The 19,729-nt window shown below is 39.2% G+C and overlaps 2 protein-coding genes across 3 annotated transcripts in view; one reads left to right on the forward strand and one right to left on the reverse strand.

Moving 5' to 3' along the window:
- LOC150095635 (dynein axonemal heavy chain 8-like) overlaps positions 1-19,729 on the forward strand; it is a 2,108,518-nt gene that overhangs the window by 1,615,413 nt on the left and 473,376 nt on the right. The gene's annotated exons all lie outside the window — the stretch shown is intronic.
- On the reverse strand, positions 4,439-10,906 carry LOC150095636 (uncharacterized). 2 transcript variants are annotated; one of them, XM_090409812.1, is made up of 3 exons: positions 10,792-10,841; positions 7,172-7,298; positions 4,439-6,378 (listed from the first exon to the last, which is right to left on the reverse strand). In XM_090409812.1, exons 2-3 carry the CDS (start codon positions 7,197-7,199, stop codon positions 4,883-4,885), a joined length of 1,524 nt encoding a protein of 507 aa, XP_090265938.1. In that variant the 5' UTR covers positions 7,200-7,298; positions 10,792-10,841; the 3' UTR covers positions 4,439-4,882. The 2 variants fall into 2 exon arrangements, with proteins under 2 accessions (XP_090265938.1, XP_090265937.1); XM_090409811.1 differs by lacking the exon at positions 7,172-7,298 and having other exon boundaries at positions 10,785-10,906.

Raw genomic sequence — 19,729 nt, forward strand, 5'->3', positions numbered from 1 at the left:
GGGAAGGGCCACTACCCAGACTAGTTTCGACCTTTATTGAGGTAGAATGGGAGTTCATGTCTCTCATCATTGACCTTTGGAGAATAAAGCATGCTGAGGATCAGCAGACAGTAAAAGAGGAGTATGATATAAGATAGAGTAGGATAGTAGGAGGTAAAAAGAGGCCTCAGTCAACCTGTTTAGCCTTAATGGCTAATTGGTCTGTAACATATGTTTAGCCTTAATGGCTAATTGGTCTGTAACATAACTCAATTTATCTGTTCAGAAAAAAGGTTAAAGATGGACTTTTGTCTATAGTTCACATATTATTTTATCTAAAGTAATGATTTACTCCAGTGTTAATGGAGGTTCTTTTTATGTTACTAGATATAATATCCTTATTTTTATTTCAGGTAATTTTTTTTTTTTTTTTTTTTTTTTAAAAACAAGATGCAAATAATAGGACTTATTTAAATATTTATTTTAAATCTAAAATAACAGGACTTAAGCTCCGGTAAGTAGGAGTGAATAGGAACTTTCTGAGGAACTTGTATACCTGGTACCACTGGGACTTAGAATGGGGAAGAGACTGGCCCGGGAGATGCCGCTCACGAGGAGCAGCACCACCTCGCAGTAAGCCTTCGCCGCCCGGGTTCTCAGCTCTCCCCCCCTTGTTTGGAGTAAAGAAACCGTGCCAGCGAAAGCTTTGTGGCTAGGGGAGACAGAGTGGTTATTCTTTTTCCTGGGGTGGGGGGGTGATGGTGGGTTTTTTGGGTTCTAAAGAGATATACAGGGCCTGATGCGTCCCTGTATAAGAAAGCATATTGTCGGTGGTTTGCAGTATTGATTCACAAATTTAAAGTCTCCTAGTAAGTGCCTTTCTTGTGCAAGAAATTTCGGTAAGTAGAAAAAGAAACCTTTTCTTATTCTTGCATACATTAAATTTGCATCTCGTACCTGGGATTTTTTCCGTACTTTCCAGATGTGATATTTTAGTACATTGATTAGGAAAATAGTGAACTTTTGGGTTTTTTGGACTGGTGGCGGGAATTGTAGTCGTACGACCTCTTCTACTGTCAGCATGGGGATTCCCAATGCTGTGCTGAGTCTCCGCCAGATGCGTTGGGCTGGTGGGCAAAAATAAAAGAAGTGGTCCACCGTTTCCACGTCCCGGCAGACATCGCAGAATGGGTCGCACGGGTTAGGTACATGCCGGGATTTCACCTGTTTCACCGGGAGCCACCCGTAGGCTATTCTCCAGGCTAGATCCCGATGAAAAGGCTGTCCCCAGCTATTTTTGATGTTTCTGAAGAGAATTTCATTATTTGTACTAAGATTGGGTGTATCACGCCTGGAAAGCTGGAAGAAATCCCAGTATACTGCTTTGGGTTTGTGTGTGAGGATTGCTATTCCTCTGTCTCTGAGTGTTGTGATCGATTTCACTACTGTACGGTACCACTTGGGCACCCCCCTTGCGCGGGGTCCAGCATAGTCCGTGATCCCAAAGAGGGGGAGGAAAAGTCCTATAAAATATCTAATTAGTAGGCCAGAAATGTGGTTGGAGTTTAAGGCCTTCCGTATGGTTTTGAACGTGTTTGCTTGTAGCAAGCTTCTGTGATCGGGCAGAGCATAACCCCCTTCTTCCTGTTTGAGTTGTAAGTATTCTTTCTTTACTTCGCGTTTTCTCCCATTCCAGAAGAAATCCAGGAGTTCTTTGGTTAATTTATTTTCTTGTGCCAGTGTGATGCCTGTGATATTGACAGTGTGCATCAGCATTGGGGTGACGATTGTTTTTATTACTGTCGCTCTGCCATAAAAGGAGAAGAAGGTTGGTTTGAACAGCCTTATCCTTTCCCTGCTTGTCTCCTGCAATTTTTGGATTGGTAGTGCTAGGGTGTCTGAAAAGGGCACGCCTAGTATAGTTAGAGGCTGTGTCTGTAGCGTTAAACCGTAGGGAAGTCCAGTGCTATGGAAATTTCCGAAACTTTTGATTTTTTGTGCGTTAACGTGAAGACCACTGACTATGCTGAATTTTTGCAGCGTGTGCAGATAGATATAGATGGACTCAGAGTCTCTGAGTGTAGCCACTACATCGTCTGCATATGCCACTATTTTGCATTGTCTGGAGCCTTGGGGCAGTGGAATACCGTTAATTGCGGGGGTGTTATCAATTCTTTTGATTAGGGGTTCTAATACTAGGGAGAAGAGGAGGGGGCTTAGCGGGCAGCCTTGCCTAACCCCTCTCTTTATGCGGATTGGTTCTGTTAGAAACCCATTAATAGATAGTTGGGTCGTGGCTTCCGCATACATGTTTTTAATTGTACGCCGAAGTCTCGGGCCCACGCCTGTTTTTTGTAGGATGTTCTGCAAGTACCTGTGGTTGACGCTGTCGAACGCTTTCTCCAGGTCGGTGGAGAGAAGTGCCAGGGGGTATTTTTTCTCTTTGGCCAGTTTGATCAAGTCTCTTAACAAAAAGATTAAACTAAATTTATTATACTCTAACCAAGTGAAAAATAAACTTTCAACATCTTTCTCTAAATCCAGAGTAATTTATTAAAAATGGGTGGCACACCATTTGGCAACTCCTATAGGTGGAGATGACCTGCGAATGCTTCTGCCTGGTATCTCAGCTTGGGCCTGGCTCCCACTGAAGAGACCTCAATAAAGGTCGAAACTAGTCTGGGTAGTGGCCCTTCCCTTAATGCAGAACATTAGACATATCCGCAAGGAGATGTGTTTTGCATTATAGGAGATACTGAGACAGGAGTATTGGTAGCTTGCTCCACCTTTGCAACGAGTTGCCCTGGTGTGTACCACCTTACCTCAGTCCTGAAGATACTTTCAGGCGCAAACTTTGTTTGCTCACACTTGGATAAAGGATTAAACTAAATTTATTATAGCAAATGATTCATCTTACTTTTGTGTAATACATTGTCATGTAGCGTGTATCCTGCACATATGTATGTTTTCCTGATGATGACTTCAATACAGAAGTCAAAACAGGACTGGCGGTTCAAACTGAAACCAAACACCAAGCGTTATGGCAGCAAACCAAAATGCTCCACATAGATTACAATTTTTTCGTTATTACTATGTTATTATTTTGGCGTAAATAATATATATATACGTAAATAATAAATAAATATATATATATATATATATATATATATATATATATATATATATATATATATATATATATATATATATAATAATAATAATATATATATATATAAATAAATAATAATAATATATATATATATATAAACTTGACTTACTTGGGAAAAACGATTAAAATTGCTTGGTATCTTTAACATAGTATATACCCAAGGTAAAAAACTTTCTACATCTCACTCTCATCCTGAGATTTGTATTTAATGAAGTTAAAGCACCTTGTTTAGGCAAAATTTATAAGCTCTGTATTACTTTAACCTTGGCATTTTTTTGGTCTGGATCCTGCTGACGAGACCTCCATAAAGGTCGAAACTGGTCTGGGTAGTGACCATTACCTGTAATGCATAGCATCATAGATCTCCGTAAGGGCATGTGCTTTGCACTAGGGGAAAATATCAAGAAAATTGATCGGATCTTACTCCACCTTTGCAACGAGTTGCCTCAGACATGCACTACGTGCAGGCGCAAACTTGACTTCCTTGTCTGTTTGCTTACTTGGAAAAAGGATTATAAGTCTATCTTATAAAATTGCTTGGTATCTTTAACACACACACACACACACACACACACACACATATATATATATTTTTTTTTTTTTCAGAGGAGGGGGAGGTAAGTTTTATACAGAATCTGTGCAATCTCAACCCTCATATTGTAACGTCATCTGCACGTAATGCCTTTTTCTACACCTACCATAAAGTCTAACTGAGGCAGACTTGACTTCCTTGTCTGTTTGCTTACTTGGAAAAAGGATTATAAGTCTATCTTATAAAATTGCTTGGGACAAGGTGTTACTGCAAAAATCTGGACCTTTACACAATACACTTAATTCATCATTTCTAAAAAGACGGTTAGTTATTTAAATTTATAATCCATTTTTCGTGGGCGGGTTGCTGAATGAATCAACAGCCTCTTTCTTCTAATAATTCAAACTTACATACAATTTCCTTTTTATACTTTAAGTAAGCACATCGGAAACGAGGAAAGAGAAATTCTACTGAGCTAAAATATTCAGACATGAGATTATTCTGTGGTATTATTTGAATTTAAGAAATTTGATCGTTATTAGAAAAGACTAAGAAAATCTATAATAAATAAATAATTGATTAAATAATAACAGTAATCTTTTTTCTTTTTTTTTATTAAGTTCTAAAGTGTTTACAGATAGAATTTTGATATATAATAATAAAATGTCGAATAAAAAAACGATTAAATTGCAAATTGATAATAATAAGAACAACTACAACTATGAATAAAACGATTACATAATAATAATAAGAACAAAGAATAATAATTTTGACAACAACATCGAGAAAATTAAATAATCATTAACACATTATAAAAATAATAATTTAAATAGTGATAAATAAATGAATAAAACAAACGAATAAATAAGTAAACACAGCACTAATACAATAACTAGCAAATGTACCAGGCCATGTGCAGATCCCATTGAATCATCCACATTTGAACCACGTGAAGGCAGTTCACCACTTTCTAGTTTAAGAGAGGAGAGAGAATCTCCTTTTCCCCGTTCTGCAGAGAGTTCATTGCCTGAGGTAATAATATTAGATCCTTCCGGCAAATCGCTGCCTGTAAATTCACCATCTACTTCAAGAGCATAAGTTCCAAATCCGTCTTCATTATATAAATTCTTCTCATCCGTCTTAAGATAAGTTACTTCTGGCAAACCGCCGCCTTTGTCATCATCTGGAAGATATTCTTCTTCTCATCTTTCCATAACATCAGTTCCAAGTCCAAATCCGTCTTCATTATATAAATTCTTCTCATCCATCTTAAGGTAAGTTACTTCTGGCAAACCGCCGCCTTTGTCATCATCTGGAAGATATTCTTCTTCTCGTCTTTCCACTATGTCAGTTCCAAGTCCAAATCCGTCTTCATTATATAAATTCTTCTCATCCATCTTAAGGTAAGTTACTTCTGGCAAACCGCCGCCTTTGTCATCATCTGGAAGATGTTCTTCTTCTCGTCTTTCCATAACATCAGTTCCAGGTCCAAATCCGTCTTCATTATATAAATTCTTCTCATCCATCTTAAGGTAAGTTACTTCTGGCAAACCGCCGCCTTTGTCATCATCTGGAAGATGTTCTTCTTCTCGTCTTTCCATAACATCAGTTCCAGGTCCAAATCCGTCTTCATTATATAAATTCTTCTCATCCATCTTAAGGTAAGTTACTTCTGGCAAACCGCCGCCTTTGTGATCATCTGGAAGATGTTCTTCTTCTCGTCTTTCCACTACGTCAGTTCCAGGTCCAAATCCGTCTTCATTATATAAATTCTCATCCATCTTAAGGTAAGTTACTTCTGGCAAAACGCCGCCTTTGTCATCATCTGGAAGATGTTCTTCTTCTCGTCTTTCCACTACGTCAGTTCCAGGTCCAAATCCGTCTTCATTATATAAATTCTTCTCATCCATCTTAAGGTAAGTTACTTCTGGCAAACCGCCGCCTTTGTCATCATCTGGAAGATATTCTTCTTCTCGTCTTTCCATAACATCAGGTCCAAATCCATCTTCAATATATAAATTCTTCTCATCCATCTTAAGGTAAGTTACTTCTGGCAAATCGCCGCCTTTGTCATCATCTGGAAGATGTTCTTCTTCTCGTCTTTCCATAACATCAGTTCCAGGTCCAAATCCATCTTCAATATATAAATTCTTCTCATCCATCTTAAGGTAAGTTACTTCTGGCAAATCGCCGCCTTTGTCATCATCTGGAAGATATTCTTCTTCTCGTCTTTCCATAACATCAGTTCCAGGTCCAAATCCGTCTTCATTATATAAATTCTCATCCGTCTTAAGGTAAGTTACTTCTGGCAAACCGCCGCCTTTGTCATCATCTGGAAGATGTTCTTCTTCTCGTCTTTCCACAACGTCAGTTCCAGGTCCAAATCCGTCTTCATTATATAAATTCTTCTCATCCGTCTTAAGGTAAGTTACTTCTGGCAAACCGCCGCCTTTGTCATCATCTGGAAGATGTTCTTCTTCTTGTCTTTCCATAACATCAGTTCCAGGTCCAAAATCGTCTTCATTAGATAAATCCTTGTGAGTTGTCTTAAGATTAGTCGACTTTATGAAACTGCCGCTTTTATATTCATCTGTAAATGTTTGGCCACTTTCTTCCTGAAGGGCGTCTGTAGGGTGTTCTTTTATCTCTTCATCCGAGTTGTCAATTTCTGATGGTGACTCACATCCTGGGCAAATACCTACATAAAAAATGAAAATGGTAATATTATCTTCCTTTAATAATATCAATCACATTTTAGATCGACATCTTATTTTTTCAAATAATTTTATCAGACCGAGAGATCATTACACTGTGCTAAAGAGTAGAAGGTGATTATAGCTGCTGTGTGTATTTTGAAACTGGATATCGAAGGAAGGAGAAATCCGGTAGCTGGTGAATTATGTCTGCAATATGTAAATGAAGAAATAGAAATGGAGAAGCTTTTATATAAAAATGACGAATGTGAATCATTGTAAGAAAAAGTCTTGTAAACTAAAATGCACTAAATTTATGCACTAAAATGGCTCTCGATTTCAAGAAATTGAAATCGAGAGCCATTTTAGTGCATCTTAATTGGAAATTTTTAATATCGTATTATGTGTTTCACTTTCCAATTTTTGTGTGTGTGTGGGGGGGTTCATTCGCAATTGTCCATCTGCACATTCAGCTTTCCAGATATTGATGTAATCCAGTGAAGGAAGTAATGAAAAAATGCTCATTTGCATAGCCGATAACGTATTTACATTAATCAAACAGGTAACTTTAGTTGGTTCTCTCAGAGGTAAACAAATCAAAGTTTTTCTTTGATTTGTTAGGTTGAAAGTCTTGTTAGAGTAGATCAATAAATAAATAATTTTCAGTCGTAGGTAAAATAAATTCACACAATACTCTTGAATCATGTTTCACAGCTAAGATTGCATACGAGAAAAAATAAATATTTCCTCACTAAATACAGCACTTAAAAACCATCAGGTAGTCTGTGAAGTACTTACATCTAAAAAATGTCAACACAGCTCCCATACTAAATTATTCTGGGAGCAGATGGCACTGTCTTCATATAAAATCTTCGAAGTAATCTCTTGAAAATGCTACACTTTAGTAGAGCTAAATAGAACACTTCTATGCAACATAGAAGAAGTCAAGGAAATGACACTGTGGCATTGTTACAAATAATAAAGTAAACTACAGACTGACAATGAACAGTTATTTAAACAAACATCGCAATCATTCATTCATTCCATTGTTGCCCCAATGGATTCGAAATCTGTTTGAATTCCTTTGTTGGGATAAATTCAGGAATACAGAAATATACTGTACATAACATTGTTCAGTTTCCTCAACTTTCACATAGTATCAAAATGCTGTTCGTGTGTGAATCTACTTTGAGCTGAATGACACTAGTTTGGTAGGGAATACAGCGATACCTTGCATAGCTGTTTTGAACAGCGCAGGTTTCACTATAAATGAAAATCAAATCAGCTTTTATTCCCGTATAAAGAGTAGGCGAGGCTGTTTTAGCCGTATCTAGCTTTTGTAGGCTGAGTGGGCAGTTCAATCTCCACTGGTACCCAATCAGAGATAGCTGGCCTAAGGCTATCGCTAATTAAGCGGCACGCAGTGAAGAGAGACGGCTCAACAAGTGCCGCCATCTCGTGGTCCACAACCCGAACACAATATATATAATGTCTGAAATAGTGTGGGTTCTAGGGTCCATTTTCTTGAGTTTACGGGACAAAAAACCCGAGTTTCCAGGAACTTAAACCCGCTTGCACGTGCCAGAAATCGACTAACTTGGGAACCGGGCGAAAAAAAATACTGAGCTATATAGACTCTCGGTTTCACTATAGCAGAGTTTATAATTTTAAAAAATTTGAAAAATGAGTTTGGATTTTTTTTTTTTTTTGAACGAAAAAATTTTGAGAGTAGTTCTTTACTCTACTGCATTAACATTCCGACTCTACGAACACAACACCGTAACGATTTAATATATCGCAATAACCGCCTTAGTATTATTCTACCTTTGGTGCAGCAAAGTGGTGGTCCCTCGACCCAATTTTTATTTTTTATTACATGCGAGTAACCTTCTAGACACAGTTATGAGCGAAGAGAAATTGCAACAAACCTTGTGGAACCAACAGATGTAAATGGTTAGCACCAGAACAAAACATTTAGTAGAGGAACATTAAATGAGCTTTTTATTTTTTTTCTAAATGCTTCTGGTTTCCTTTTGAACGCCCATTCTAATATTGCACGAAGCGTTAAAGTTCGGCAAGCATTACAAAAAACTTTCGATGGTTACAAAGAAGATCATGCAGAGAAAATGAAGTTAAAAAACCTGCAAAGTGCATTGTTTAAAAGCAATTTTTGCAAAAAAAAAAAACTTGTTCAATTAACAGTAAAAAAAAAAAAAAAAATCAGCATACGCTTTTTTATTCCCGAATACGGGAAGTAGGCGAGGCCATTTAGCCCTATCTAATTAACAGTAAAAATCATTATAATTTATCGTTTCATTTTAACCGCTTTTAATTTTTCTGCGTGCGCATTAATATTTGTGGTAAGTTTGCAGTATACAAATGATGGTAATTAACCACCAATACTGTAATTGCACGGAACGCGTCACACTATATATAATATATAATATAATATTCATAATACGGAACTTTATAGGCGTCTATTAACCGCCCTGCAATACCTATTACTGTAATAGATATCGCAAATTTATTACTGTAATAATAATTATGGAACGAGGTGTTTTCCCGTTGGTTTTCTTGCGAAACAGTAAACAATTATGTCTATAAATATGTCTACTTGCCTTCAAATGAAGAGCCCGGATTAAAGTTGATCGCGTTCTACACGAGAGCAATCGAGAAAGAATAAAACAACAACAACAACAAAAAAAAAAAAAAAACATGACTTCATCTTTCAACCTACAAAACACCACGTTTTAGGGTTAAACTATACCTTGGCGAAGTTCGAGAAACAAATTCATTTTAATTCTTTTATTAATTTATTTTTCATTTGGTTCCGTGTAAAATTGTAATTTCAATGGTTAAATTGACTAGTTCAATACGTAACACCGGCGTAATATCCCTTCTCGGGCAAAGGTAATTTGCGAGAATTGATAATAATATTTCTTTCAAACATGATAAATGTAGAAATGTAGTGATTTGTTAACATCTGCATTATAATCAAGTGCAAGCGTAATTTTTGTTTAATTAAATATTTAGTTACACAAATCGATTGAAATTTTACATTGAAATGTAAAATTTCAATCGACTTTTTTTTCTTTTTTTTTTTTTTCATGTCCACAAGCGCAAAAAACCCAGTAGATAAACGCGTGGGTGGTGCTTAAATTATAACAGTCCTCGGTGAGGTAGTTCGAACTATTTGAATTTAAAATTTTAATGCAAACAGTTCGAACCAGACTCGGTCCTAACGGAGGTCAGTCGATACATGCATCTTGTTTAAAAATTCCTTTAGTTTTTTTTTTTTAATTGAAAAATTACTGATTTTTTTTAAAAAAAAAAGAGTGCCTCGTATGCCCTAGAAACCTTTCGTGTCACCATGCGATCTTCAATGGAAGGTGAGTTAAACGATTTAACAAACATTAGATATAATTTTATTTAAATTAAGGGGATATTAAATCCCACATTTTTTTAAAACGAATAAGAAACTCAAAGATCGGAATCAAAGAGTTTCATGCCGAATATAGTAACTATAAAAGTATCGGCGACTACTAGCGTAAGCTAAAGCACGTAGTCCAAGTACGTAGTACAAACTAGGGCAACTCGTAGCAAAGGTGGTGAAAAGTTCTGATCGCTATTCTTAATATTTTCCATAATGTAAAACCTATCTCCTAAGAGATGTATGATGTTATACATTAAGCTTTAGCTTACGCTAGTAGTCGCCGATACGTTTATAGTTTATACTATATTCGGCATGAAACTCTTTGATTCCGATCTTTGAGTTCCTTATGCTGTTTTAAAACAGTGTGGGATTTAATATCTCCTTAATTTAGATCATGTTTACATCGCCGAAATGAAGCCTGTTGGCTCTTTATTTTAAATAATTAGATATAATTTTATTATAATATAATATAATAATATATATAATATAATAATTATAATATAATCCTTTATTATAATATAATAAAGTATTATTATATTATAATAAAGGTAAACATTGAGTAGATTTTTTCGAAATGAAAGATACTAGAACAATAAACAAATGAACGTAGGCGGTCATCATTAAAAAGGTTATCTTCGCATTCTTGTATGATGATATCATTTGCTAATTTTGGCTTACGCATGTAGACATGAATTTCGTTTTTCCTAATTCTGCCGCAGACTGAAACAACTCGATGAAATGTTATATTGTGATCCCAAATATTCAACTTTATCTAGCAAGAGTAGAATAATCGTTACGTTAAATTGTCTTGCCAATAAAACTATTAGGGAATAAAAGGCGTTACTTGATTTTTTTTTTTTTTTTGCCAATAAAACTGGCCTAATTATGCGAGGGAAAAAATCATTTTGAATTGTTTTGCTCATAAAAATGTGATTATAAGAGAGAAAAACTCCAATTAAGCAATCCTAAATCTAGAACCTGATACATGGCACCTCCAAGGACTCATCGTGAGATGGCTGACTACTCCACTACAACTCACTCTATCCCTCAGTTAATCCTTCAACTACGCGACACCACTACCATCAGTTGAATGGCTGCATATGTAATTTGACGATCAGTAATAATAATAATAATAATAATAATAATAATAATAATAATCAGTGGCGGCTCATGGCATGAAATCGTGGGGGTGCTGCAACTCTCGAAATAAACATACACACTGTAAACACAGTGTATACTGTTTACAGTGTTTGGATAAAATATCAAAATTATGGCAAAAATTAAAAAAAAAAATTAAACATGGGAAAAAAATTGTTTATTATCAATCAATTATACAGTTTGGTATAATTCAAAATTGCTTAAAAATAAAATCCATTCTTCTTGTTTTGTTTCGGGCGAAAAGGTCAATAACTTTTTCCTTGATGTTTGTGTCTGTTGAAGAATTTTTTCCTCCGTTGAAATCATCGCAAGTGCATTTAACCCATCCTGATTCATAGTGCACCTCAGAAATGATTTTATTCTCTTTAATGTTGAAAAACAGCGTTCAGGCTCTGATGTAGTCATAGGAATTGTCAAGAGAATTTTTGTCAATACAGTAATTTCACTAAGAACGCAATCTAAATTATTTTCTGTTATAAATTTTAACAAGTCAATTAATTTACAATAATCATGCATGTTGGGTCTAAGTACAGAACATCTTATTAGAAGGTAGTAATAAAAGGAGTGATTAACTGTTCTAAGCTGTCCATATACTGTATTTGGTTTCGTATGGGCCTGCGTATTCCCATGTTGAGAGTAGAGGGTCATATTACTTCAGTTTTTCCCAGCAGTCACTGCCAAAATCAAAATCATCTTTCTAATTACAGAATTCAAGTACCATTTATGGAGAATCCGGTTTGCAAAAATCCAGCAAGGAAGTAATGTAATGTCCCTAGAGTACTGGAGGGGAGTCCTATAAAACCTTGGACAGAGAAGGTCAACACAAGGCGAGTTAGCATCGAGGGGGACCTCCACCCAGATATGGACTTCACCTACCCCACCCCCCCCCCCCCCCACCCCCCCCCCCCCCCACCCCCCCCCCCCCCCACCCCCCCCCCCCCCCACCCCCCCCCCCCCCCACCCCCCCCCCCCCCCACCCCCCCCCCCCCCCACCCCCCCCCCCCCCCACCCCCCCCCCCCCCCACCCCCCCCCCCCCCCACCCCCCCCCCCCCCCACCCCCCCCCCCCCCCACCCCCCCCCCCCCCCACCCCCCCCCCCCCCCACCCCCCCCCCCCCCCACCCCCCCCCCCCCCCACCCCCCCCCCCCCCCACCCCCCCCCCCCCCCACCCCCCCCCCCCCCCACCCCCCCCCCCCCCCACCCCCCCCCCCCCCCACCCCCCCCCCCCCCCACCCCCCCCCCCCCCCACCCCCCCCCCCCCCCACCCCCCCCCCCCCCCACCCCCCCCCCCCCCCACCCCCCCCCCCCCCCACCCCCCCCCCCCCCCACCCCCCCCCCCCCCCACCCCCCCCCCCCCCCACCCCCCCCCCCCCCCATCTCATCCTGAGATTTTTATTTAATAAGGTCAAAGCACCTTATGGTAACTTGTTTTGGTAAAATATTTATAAGTTCTGTATTACTTAAAACATAGTATTTCTTAGCCTGGCTCCCACTAACGAGACCTCAATAAAGGTCGAAACCGGTCTGGGTAGTGGCCCTTTGCCTTTAATACATAGCATCATACATCTCCAGGAGATGGGCTTTGCATTAAGGGTAAATATTAAGAATAGTGATCAGAGCTTATTCTACCTTTACCATGAGTTGCCTTGGACTTCCACTATGTGCAGGGTCAGCTAGACTTGCAGGCGCAAACTTGACTGACTTGTCTGTTTGCTTACTTGAGAAATGGAGTAAATAACCAGGTTTATATTTAAAATAGCTTGGTATCTTTAACATATAACATATATTATACCCAAGGTAAAAAACTGTCTACAAACAAAATTTTCACCTGAAGTATTTTCAGGACTAGGGCAACTCGTGGTAAAGGTGGTATGACAACTAAGGCAAGTGATGTGAAGTCATACCACCTTTACCATGAGTTGCCCCAGTCCTGAAAATACTTCAGGCACAAACTTTGTTTGCTTACACTTGGATAAAGGATTAAACTAAGTATATAATTTCTTGGTATATTATTATTATTATTATTCAGGCCTCCAAGGAGTCAAAAGACTCATCGAGGGGAAGTCCCCCCCTGAGAAACACAAAGTTTATCATACCACTCCTTAAACCCACTGACCGTTCTCGCTCCCACCACTCCATCAGGCAATGCATTCCACGGCTCAACCACCCTCCACACAAAGAAACCACTCCTTACCCTCTTGCTCACAGTTTCCTTTCGTAACTTCCAGGGATGGCCTCTTGTCATCACTCCTTCCCGCTGATCAACCAAGCGAAAGAACTCCCCAGTGTCAACCCTGTAACCACCTCTCAACAGTTTAAAAGTCTCAATGATATCACCTCTCCTTCTTCTATCCACCAAACTCTGCAGTCCACATTCTCTCAGCCTTTAATTAATTTATCTTTAATTTATATAGCATAACCAAGTGAAAAAACTTCCAACAACTTTTCTCTAATCCAGAGTAATTTAATAATAAGGTGTGACACCTTTTGGCAACTCGTATATGAAAATTGTCTATGGCATTACTTCAACCTTAGTATTACCTCTGGGTCTGGCTCCTGTTGAAGAAACCTCAATAAAGGTTGAAACTAGTCTGGGTAGTGACCCTTCCCATAATGCATAGCATTATACATGTCTGCAAGGAGATGTGCTTTGCATTATGAGATACTAAGGCAAGTGATGTGAAGTCATGCCACCTTTACCACGAGTTGCTCCAGTCCTGAAAATACTTCAGGTGCAAATTTTGTTTGCTTACACTTGGATAAAGGATTAAACCATGTATATAATTTCTTGGTATCTTTAATTTATAGCATAATCAAGTGAAAAAACTTCCAATAAAGAGGAGAAGGGTTTGAGGGTTGGATCTGATAATGGCATCAGAAGATCTATAACGAAGGAGAGACATTCTGTCTCCAATTGGGGAGAGTGACCATGCTGTCTTTATCTGGGAAGTTACCAAGTCAAGAAGAGGTCAATATCAATTGGAACATTGCCATTGCTTGAGAAGGCTATAAGGAAAGAATGTCAGTAGTACATAGCAAGTGGTCAGAGATTGCTTAGGAGTAGCAGTATCACACTGCATATCCAAGGTCAAGAAAGAGATAAACCAAGCTGTAATTAAGTGAATGAGTAGGGATAAACATCAAGAGCTGCAAAAAAAAGAAAACATTGTGAAGGAAATATAAACAAAAAGTGATAAGCATACTCATGAGCAGTACAATGTGTAAGCAAGAGTGAGTATGGTAAGGAAAGCCAAATCAGACCATGAGAGAGAGAGAATTAACCAAACAGGCCAAAGTAAACCAAAAGAGTTTTTTTCATTATGTAGCAAATAAAAGGAAAAATGATTATGGTAGGATGACTTTAAACACTGCTCATGGTAGAAAGGTGACTGAACCAAAAGAAGTTGAGTTGCTGAGTAATCATTTTGCAAAGGTGTATCATTCAGGTGCTGATTTTACAGTTGTTGTTACAGAGATGCATATCACCATTGAGGTAGATCAACAGGTGTTCAGCATATTAAAAAAATATGAGTGTAAACACAGCAATGGGACTGGACTGCATATCATCATTCTCTTGCACATACTACATGAATGTTCAAGAGAATTAGCATTGCCTCTGATGAAGTTGTTCAAACTGTCTCAGCTCCAGTAGGGTTCCAAGAGAGTGGAAAGAGGGTAAGATAGTACCATTGCATAAAGGTGGCTCCAAGACAGAGTTAGCAAACTACAGATCAATTAATATATCAAGGGTGGGTATTAAAGTATTGGAAAAGTTGGTAAAAGGTAAAAATACAAAAACAGTGGGTAGATAGGGATGCGATACTCCATAGTGGGCAGCATGGCTTTGCGACTTATTCAGATTTTATAATAAAGTGACAGCAGAATTGGATAAAAAGGTAATGGCTACACCATGATATTGTTCAACTTTGCCAAGGCATTTGACAGAATACTGCATGGAAAAACTATTAAAAAACTGGAGCAAATGGAAATGGATATGAGGCTAGTAGCATGGATGGAGAGAATTCAGACAAGTGACCAAGATGGTGACAGGTCTGTAGAATACTCCCTATGAGGATAGATTGCAAGTTTGTGGGCTCCAAAGTTTAGTTGATAGGTGGAAAAGAGGGGACGTGATAGGGAGGTGAGCTGACAGACAGACAGACACCAGAGAGTAGTATATGTTAGAGTGGAATCAAGGAGAATGATGGTGACTAGTGGAGTACCTCAGGGTTCGGTACTAGGGCCACTACTCTTATTTGTATATCAATGACATAGGAAAAGATTTAAGAGGGGATATTCAGTTGTTTGATGATGCAAAAATGGGAAGAGCAATGGTTGATGAAAGTGATATACAATAGATATCCTGCAGAATGATTTAAATAAATGGTATATTGTGGGCAAGGGATAATAATTGCCAATTTAATGTTGTAAAATGTAAGGTTATGCACTTTGGGTTGAAAAGGTTGCATATGGTGTATCATATCGATGATATTGGATTGCAGGAAATTGATGAGGCTAGGGGCTTGGGAATAATGGTGGACAAAAAGTTGAAGTTCAGAGGGCATATTGCAAAAGTCGGTAAAATAGCTCAAAGGATTACTTGGATGTTGAAAAACACACTGACAAGAGAGAGAGAGGCAGGTTATTATCCCTTTTTATAAGGTTATGATTTGGCCACATCTTGATTACTGTGTACAGATTTGGTCACTTGGGAACCAGGAGGTTGTAGAGAGAATTCAGACAAGTGACCAAGATGGTGACAGGTCTGTAGAATACTCCCTATGAGGATAGATTGCAAGTTTGTGGGCTCCAAAGTTTAGTTGATAGGTGGAAAAGAGGGGACGTGATAGAAACTTTTAAGAGATTAAAGGGGTTTTATAAAATTGATGCAAGTGAAAATTTTAAATTCAATATATGACAAATAGAGAACTAGGGGGCCATCCGTGGAAGTTGTGCAAGATGTGGTTAGTAGGGGTGCGAGGACCAGATATTTCACATAGAGAGCAAGTGGAATGGATTGCCAGAATTGGTTGAGAGTTCCCTGATGGTGCATAGACTCAAGGAGAGGTATGATAGGATTTATGTGTATAATGGTTAATTTGGGTCTCCCACAGTGAGTCTCTGGACTCCATGGAGATGCTGTAAAATAATAATAATGGTATAAATTCTACAAATTATATATATTTTTTCCCTAACAATCACATTTATTTTGTATTTTAGTTCCATTGTGAAATATGCAATGAAATAATCAATTACTGGAATTTCACGAAATATGCAAGTTTTCATAGCAGCAAAAATTTAGAGCCTTCCACTAAATTATTATTATTATTATTATTATTACGGGCAACTCCAGGGAGTCATTAGACTCATCGAGGGAGGCCCCAAATCATTTTCATCACAACTATTCGACATTCATACAGTATCTATCATACCTCGCCTTAAACTCATTCACTGTCACAGCATCCACCACAGACTCAGGGAGCGCATTCCACTCATTCACTACTCTAAAAGTAAAGAACCCAGCTCTAACACCTTTACTAACCACACTTTTGCCCAGTTTCCATGGATGTCCCCTAGTCCTCCCACAACCAGCCCTGTTCTCAAAAATATCTTCTGAATTAATTTTATAGAAACCCTTCAGTAATTTGAATGTCTCAATCATATCTCCCCTCCTCCGCCTATCAACCAATTTTTGCAACCCACAATTCCTCAACCTGTTCTCATACGGTTCATTCCACAGACCTGCTATCATCTTGGTCACTCACCTCTGGATCCTCTCCACCTCCTCCCCATCAAGAAGAAACCTAGGTGACCAAATCTGAGCACAGTAGTCGAGATGAGGTCTTATCAAGGCTCGATACAGAGGAACAATAACCTGCTTGTCTCTGCTTGTCAACGTATTCTTCAGCAACCAAGTGATTTGATGAGCTGATTTGGCCACTTTTGCAATGTGTCCCCTAAATTTCAATTCCTTATCCACCAACACTCCTAAATCTCGTGCCTCATCAATTTCCTGGAGCACGGTTCCACCAATGCAGTAAACTGCCTCCCATCTTTTCACCCCAAAATGCATAACCTTACATTTTGCCACATTAAATTGACATCCATTCTCCCTAGCCCAGACCTCCAATCTATCCAAATCATCCTGCAAAATTTTGACGTCATCTGCATTCACTATTGCCCTACCCAACTTCGCATCATCCGCAAACAAATGAACTGTTCCTCTCAGATCCTTTCCTATATCATTTATGAACAAATTAAACAGCAGTGGTCCAAGAACAGATCCTTGTGGTACACCACTAGTCACAGGCCGTCTAGTGGACTCTACTCCTGAGTAAACCACTCTCTGATATCTCTCCGTCAACCACCCTCCTATCCATCTCACCAACCCTATGTCCATTCCCATATGCTGCAATTTACTGATTAGAATTCCATGTGGTATCCTGTCAAAGGCCTTAGCAAGGTCCAGCAGAATCACTGTAAACCCATTACCCTTATCCAGTTCAGCCGTCACTGTGTTATAATACGTGAGCAAGTTACTGAGGCATGACCTACCCTTCACAAAACCATGCTGTCCCCGATACAGTATCCCATTTTCTTCTATCCAATCTTGTATTTTCCTCTTGACTATTTTCTCTAAGACCTTGATAATGATTCCTGTTATGCTGATTGGCCGGTAATTTTCAACAGCAGCCTTGGAACCACCTTTGTGCAGTGGAACTATTTTCCCCTCTTTCCACCCCCTTGGGACTGACCCAGTCCTGAGGCTCAAATTAAACATAATGGTCAAGGGCACTGACAATTCTTTGGCCGCTTCACGTACGACACGAGCTGGTATACCATCCAATCCCACAGATGTATTGACATTGAGATTCTGTAATAGACTAGTTACCTCTACCTCATTCATCACAATTCCAGTATAAGCTGTTGGTTCCTCCATTTCCGCAAAGCCACCACCTGGATGATATACTCTTGCAAAGTGCTCGCTCAGTAATTCCACAACATCGACTGATTCAGTTACCTCCCTACCCTCAGCATTTTTTAAGATCATTCTACCATGAGCATTTTTCCTTTTACTTGCAACATATTGAAAAAACTGTTTGGGATTCTCTTTAGCCTGCATGGCCAATTTCCTTTCGTAATCTGCTTTTGCTTTTCTTACCATCCTGGCCTGAGCTTTATACTGTTCATGCACCTGATGGTCACCCTTCTCCTTAAATTCCCTCCACAATTGTTTCTTTTTTTGCAGCTCAAGCTTAATAGTGTTATTCATCCATTTAACCCCTAACTGATTTATTATTCGGACTCTTGGTATACAGTCAACCATTGCCTCCTGCAAACAGTTCTTAACCACCTCCCATGCACCATCAACATCCAGCCCTTGCAGTTTTACATGCCATGGCATTGAGCCAAGCACACACCTAAGCTTGTCATACTTACCAGCCCGGTAATTCCACATATACCCTGTCTTAATTGTAAATTCGACTCCTTTAGCCACCTCCCAAGTCATGACCTTATGGTCACTCTCACCAATTGGTGGCAACATGGTCATGTTCGTTACAGCTACATTCTCAGTTGCAATTACTAGGTCCAGCACTCTCTGCCCCCTGGTATTTTCCAATACATGTTGCCGTAGATAGTTGTCCCTTAATAACTGCATAAAATCCAATTCCTTCCTCCCATGTGCCCTCTCCTCTTTCCAGTCAATGTTACCATAATTGAAATCACCCATAATAATTACCCTCCTTCCATTCATTTCTTCTATTTGCTTATGCATACTATTCCCACCATCCACTCCATCACCCGGTCTATAGCAGCACCCAATTGTATATTTTGTTCTGCTAGATTGTATCTCACACCAAACAGCCTCAAATGTGCTTTTTTCCCCATCCTGCAGTTCAACTTCTATACTCCTTGGCTGAAGCTCATCAGCTATCATCAATAACACTCCTCCCCCCTTTTTATTCACCCTGTCACTCCTGAACACGCTATACCCATCGCATTCAATCCCACTAGCTTTATCATCTTCTGTCAGCCATGTTTCACTAATACCGACAACCTGTGGCCTGGAAGTGCCAACCATGGCCAAAAACTCTTCCTTCTTGTTCCTAATACTCCTGGCATTAGTGTACATGAATCACAGAAGCCCATTTGTCCCATCCCTACTTTGATTCCTTATACTAATTATCCCATTCTGATTTGTTGTCCGTCGTACTCGCCCGGGCGTAATATACTCATTCATACACTTAACTGCCCCCCCTAAAGTTTGCATATCTACTCCCCCCCTCTTAATAAATCTAGTTTCCCTGAGTCTGTACATCCACTTCCACATCATTCATCAACACTCTTTCAAGTCTCCGTACACCAACTCCATTCAAATGTAACCCATCCATCTTATATAAGTCCTTTCGCCCATCGAACTCATTCCACACATCCACAAATTCCACACCACTCTCCATGCATAACCCACGCATAAAGTCATTGGCAATTATGGCCCTCCTTCTAAACACTTCGCTGTCATACCGTGGTAAGATACTCACCATCCTAACTCTCTCACTCTTCTCTTTTGCTACCTCAAACAACTCCCTCACATCCTCTATCATTTCCATTTTGTCCTCTTTCAAATCATTCGTTCCTGCCACTATTATCATCTCTTTCACCCTCTGTTTTTGCAGTCGAATAGATTTGCTGACGTCCTTTATGTTCGCACCCGGCTGGTACGACTTCGTTAAACTCTCAATTATTACGCCTCTTAATAGCGAATC

The sequence above is a fragment of the Typopeltis vanoorti genome, chromosome 20, assembly GCF_054136105.1.
Source record: "Typopeltis vanoorti isolate ZY-2024b chromosome 20, IOZ_Tvanoo_1.0, whole genome shotgun sequence".
Lineage (NCBI taxonomy): Eukaryota > Metazoa > Arthropoda > Arachnida > Uropygi > Thelyphonidae > Typopeltis > Typopeltis vanoorti.

What these genes read in the sequence shown, in the direction of transcription:
- LOC150095636 (XM_090409811.1), bottom strand. Translation starts at nt 10,812, where the DNA reads ATGAGTCCTTGGAGGTGCCATGTATCAG. An exon ending in TTGGAGGTGCCATGTATCAG is followed by an intron (nt 6,379 to 10,784) that starts GTTCTAGATTTA and finishes TTTTTTATGTAG; the next exon opens with GTATTTGCCCAGGATGTGAG.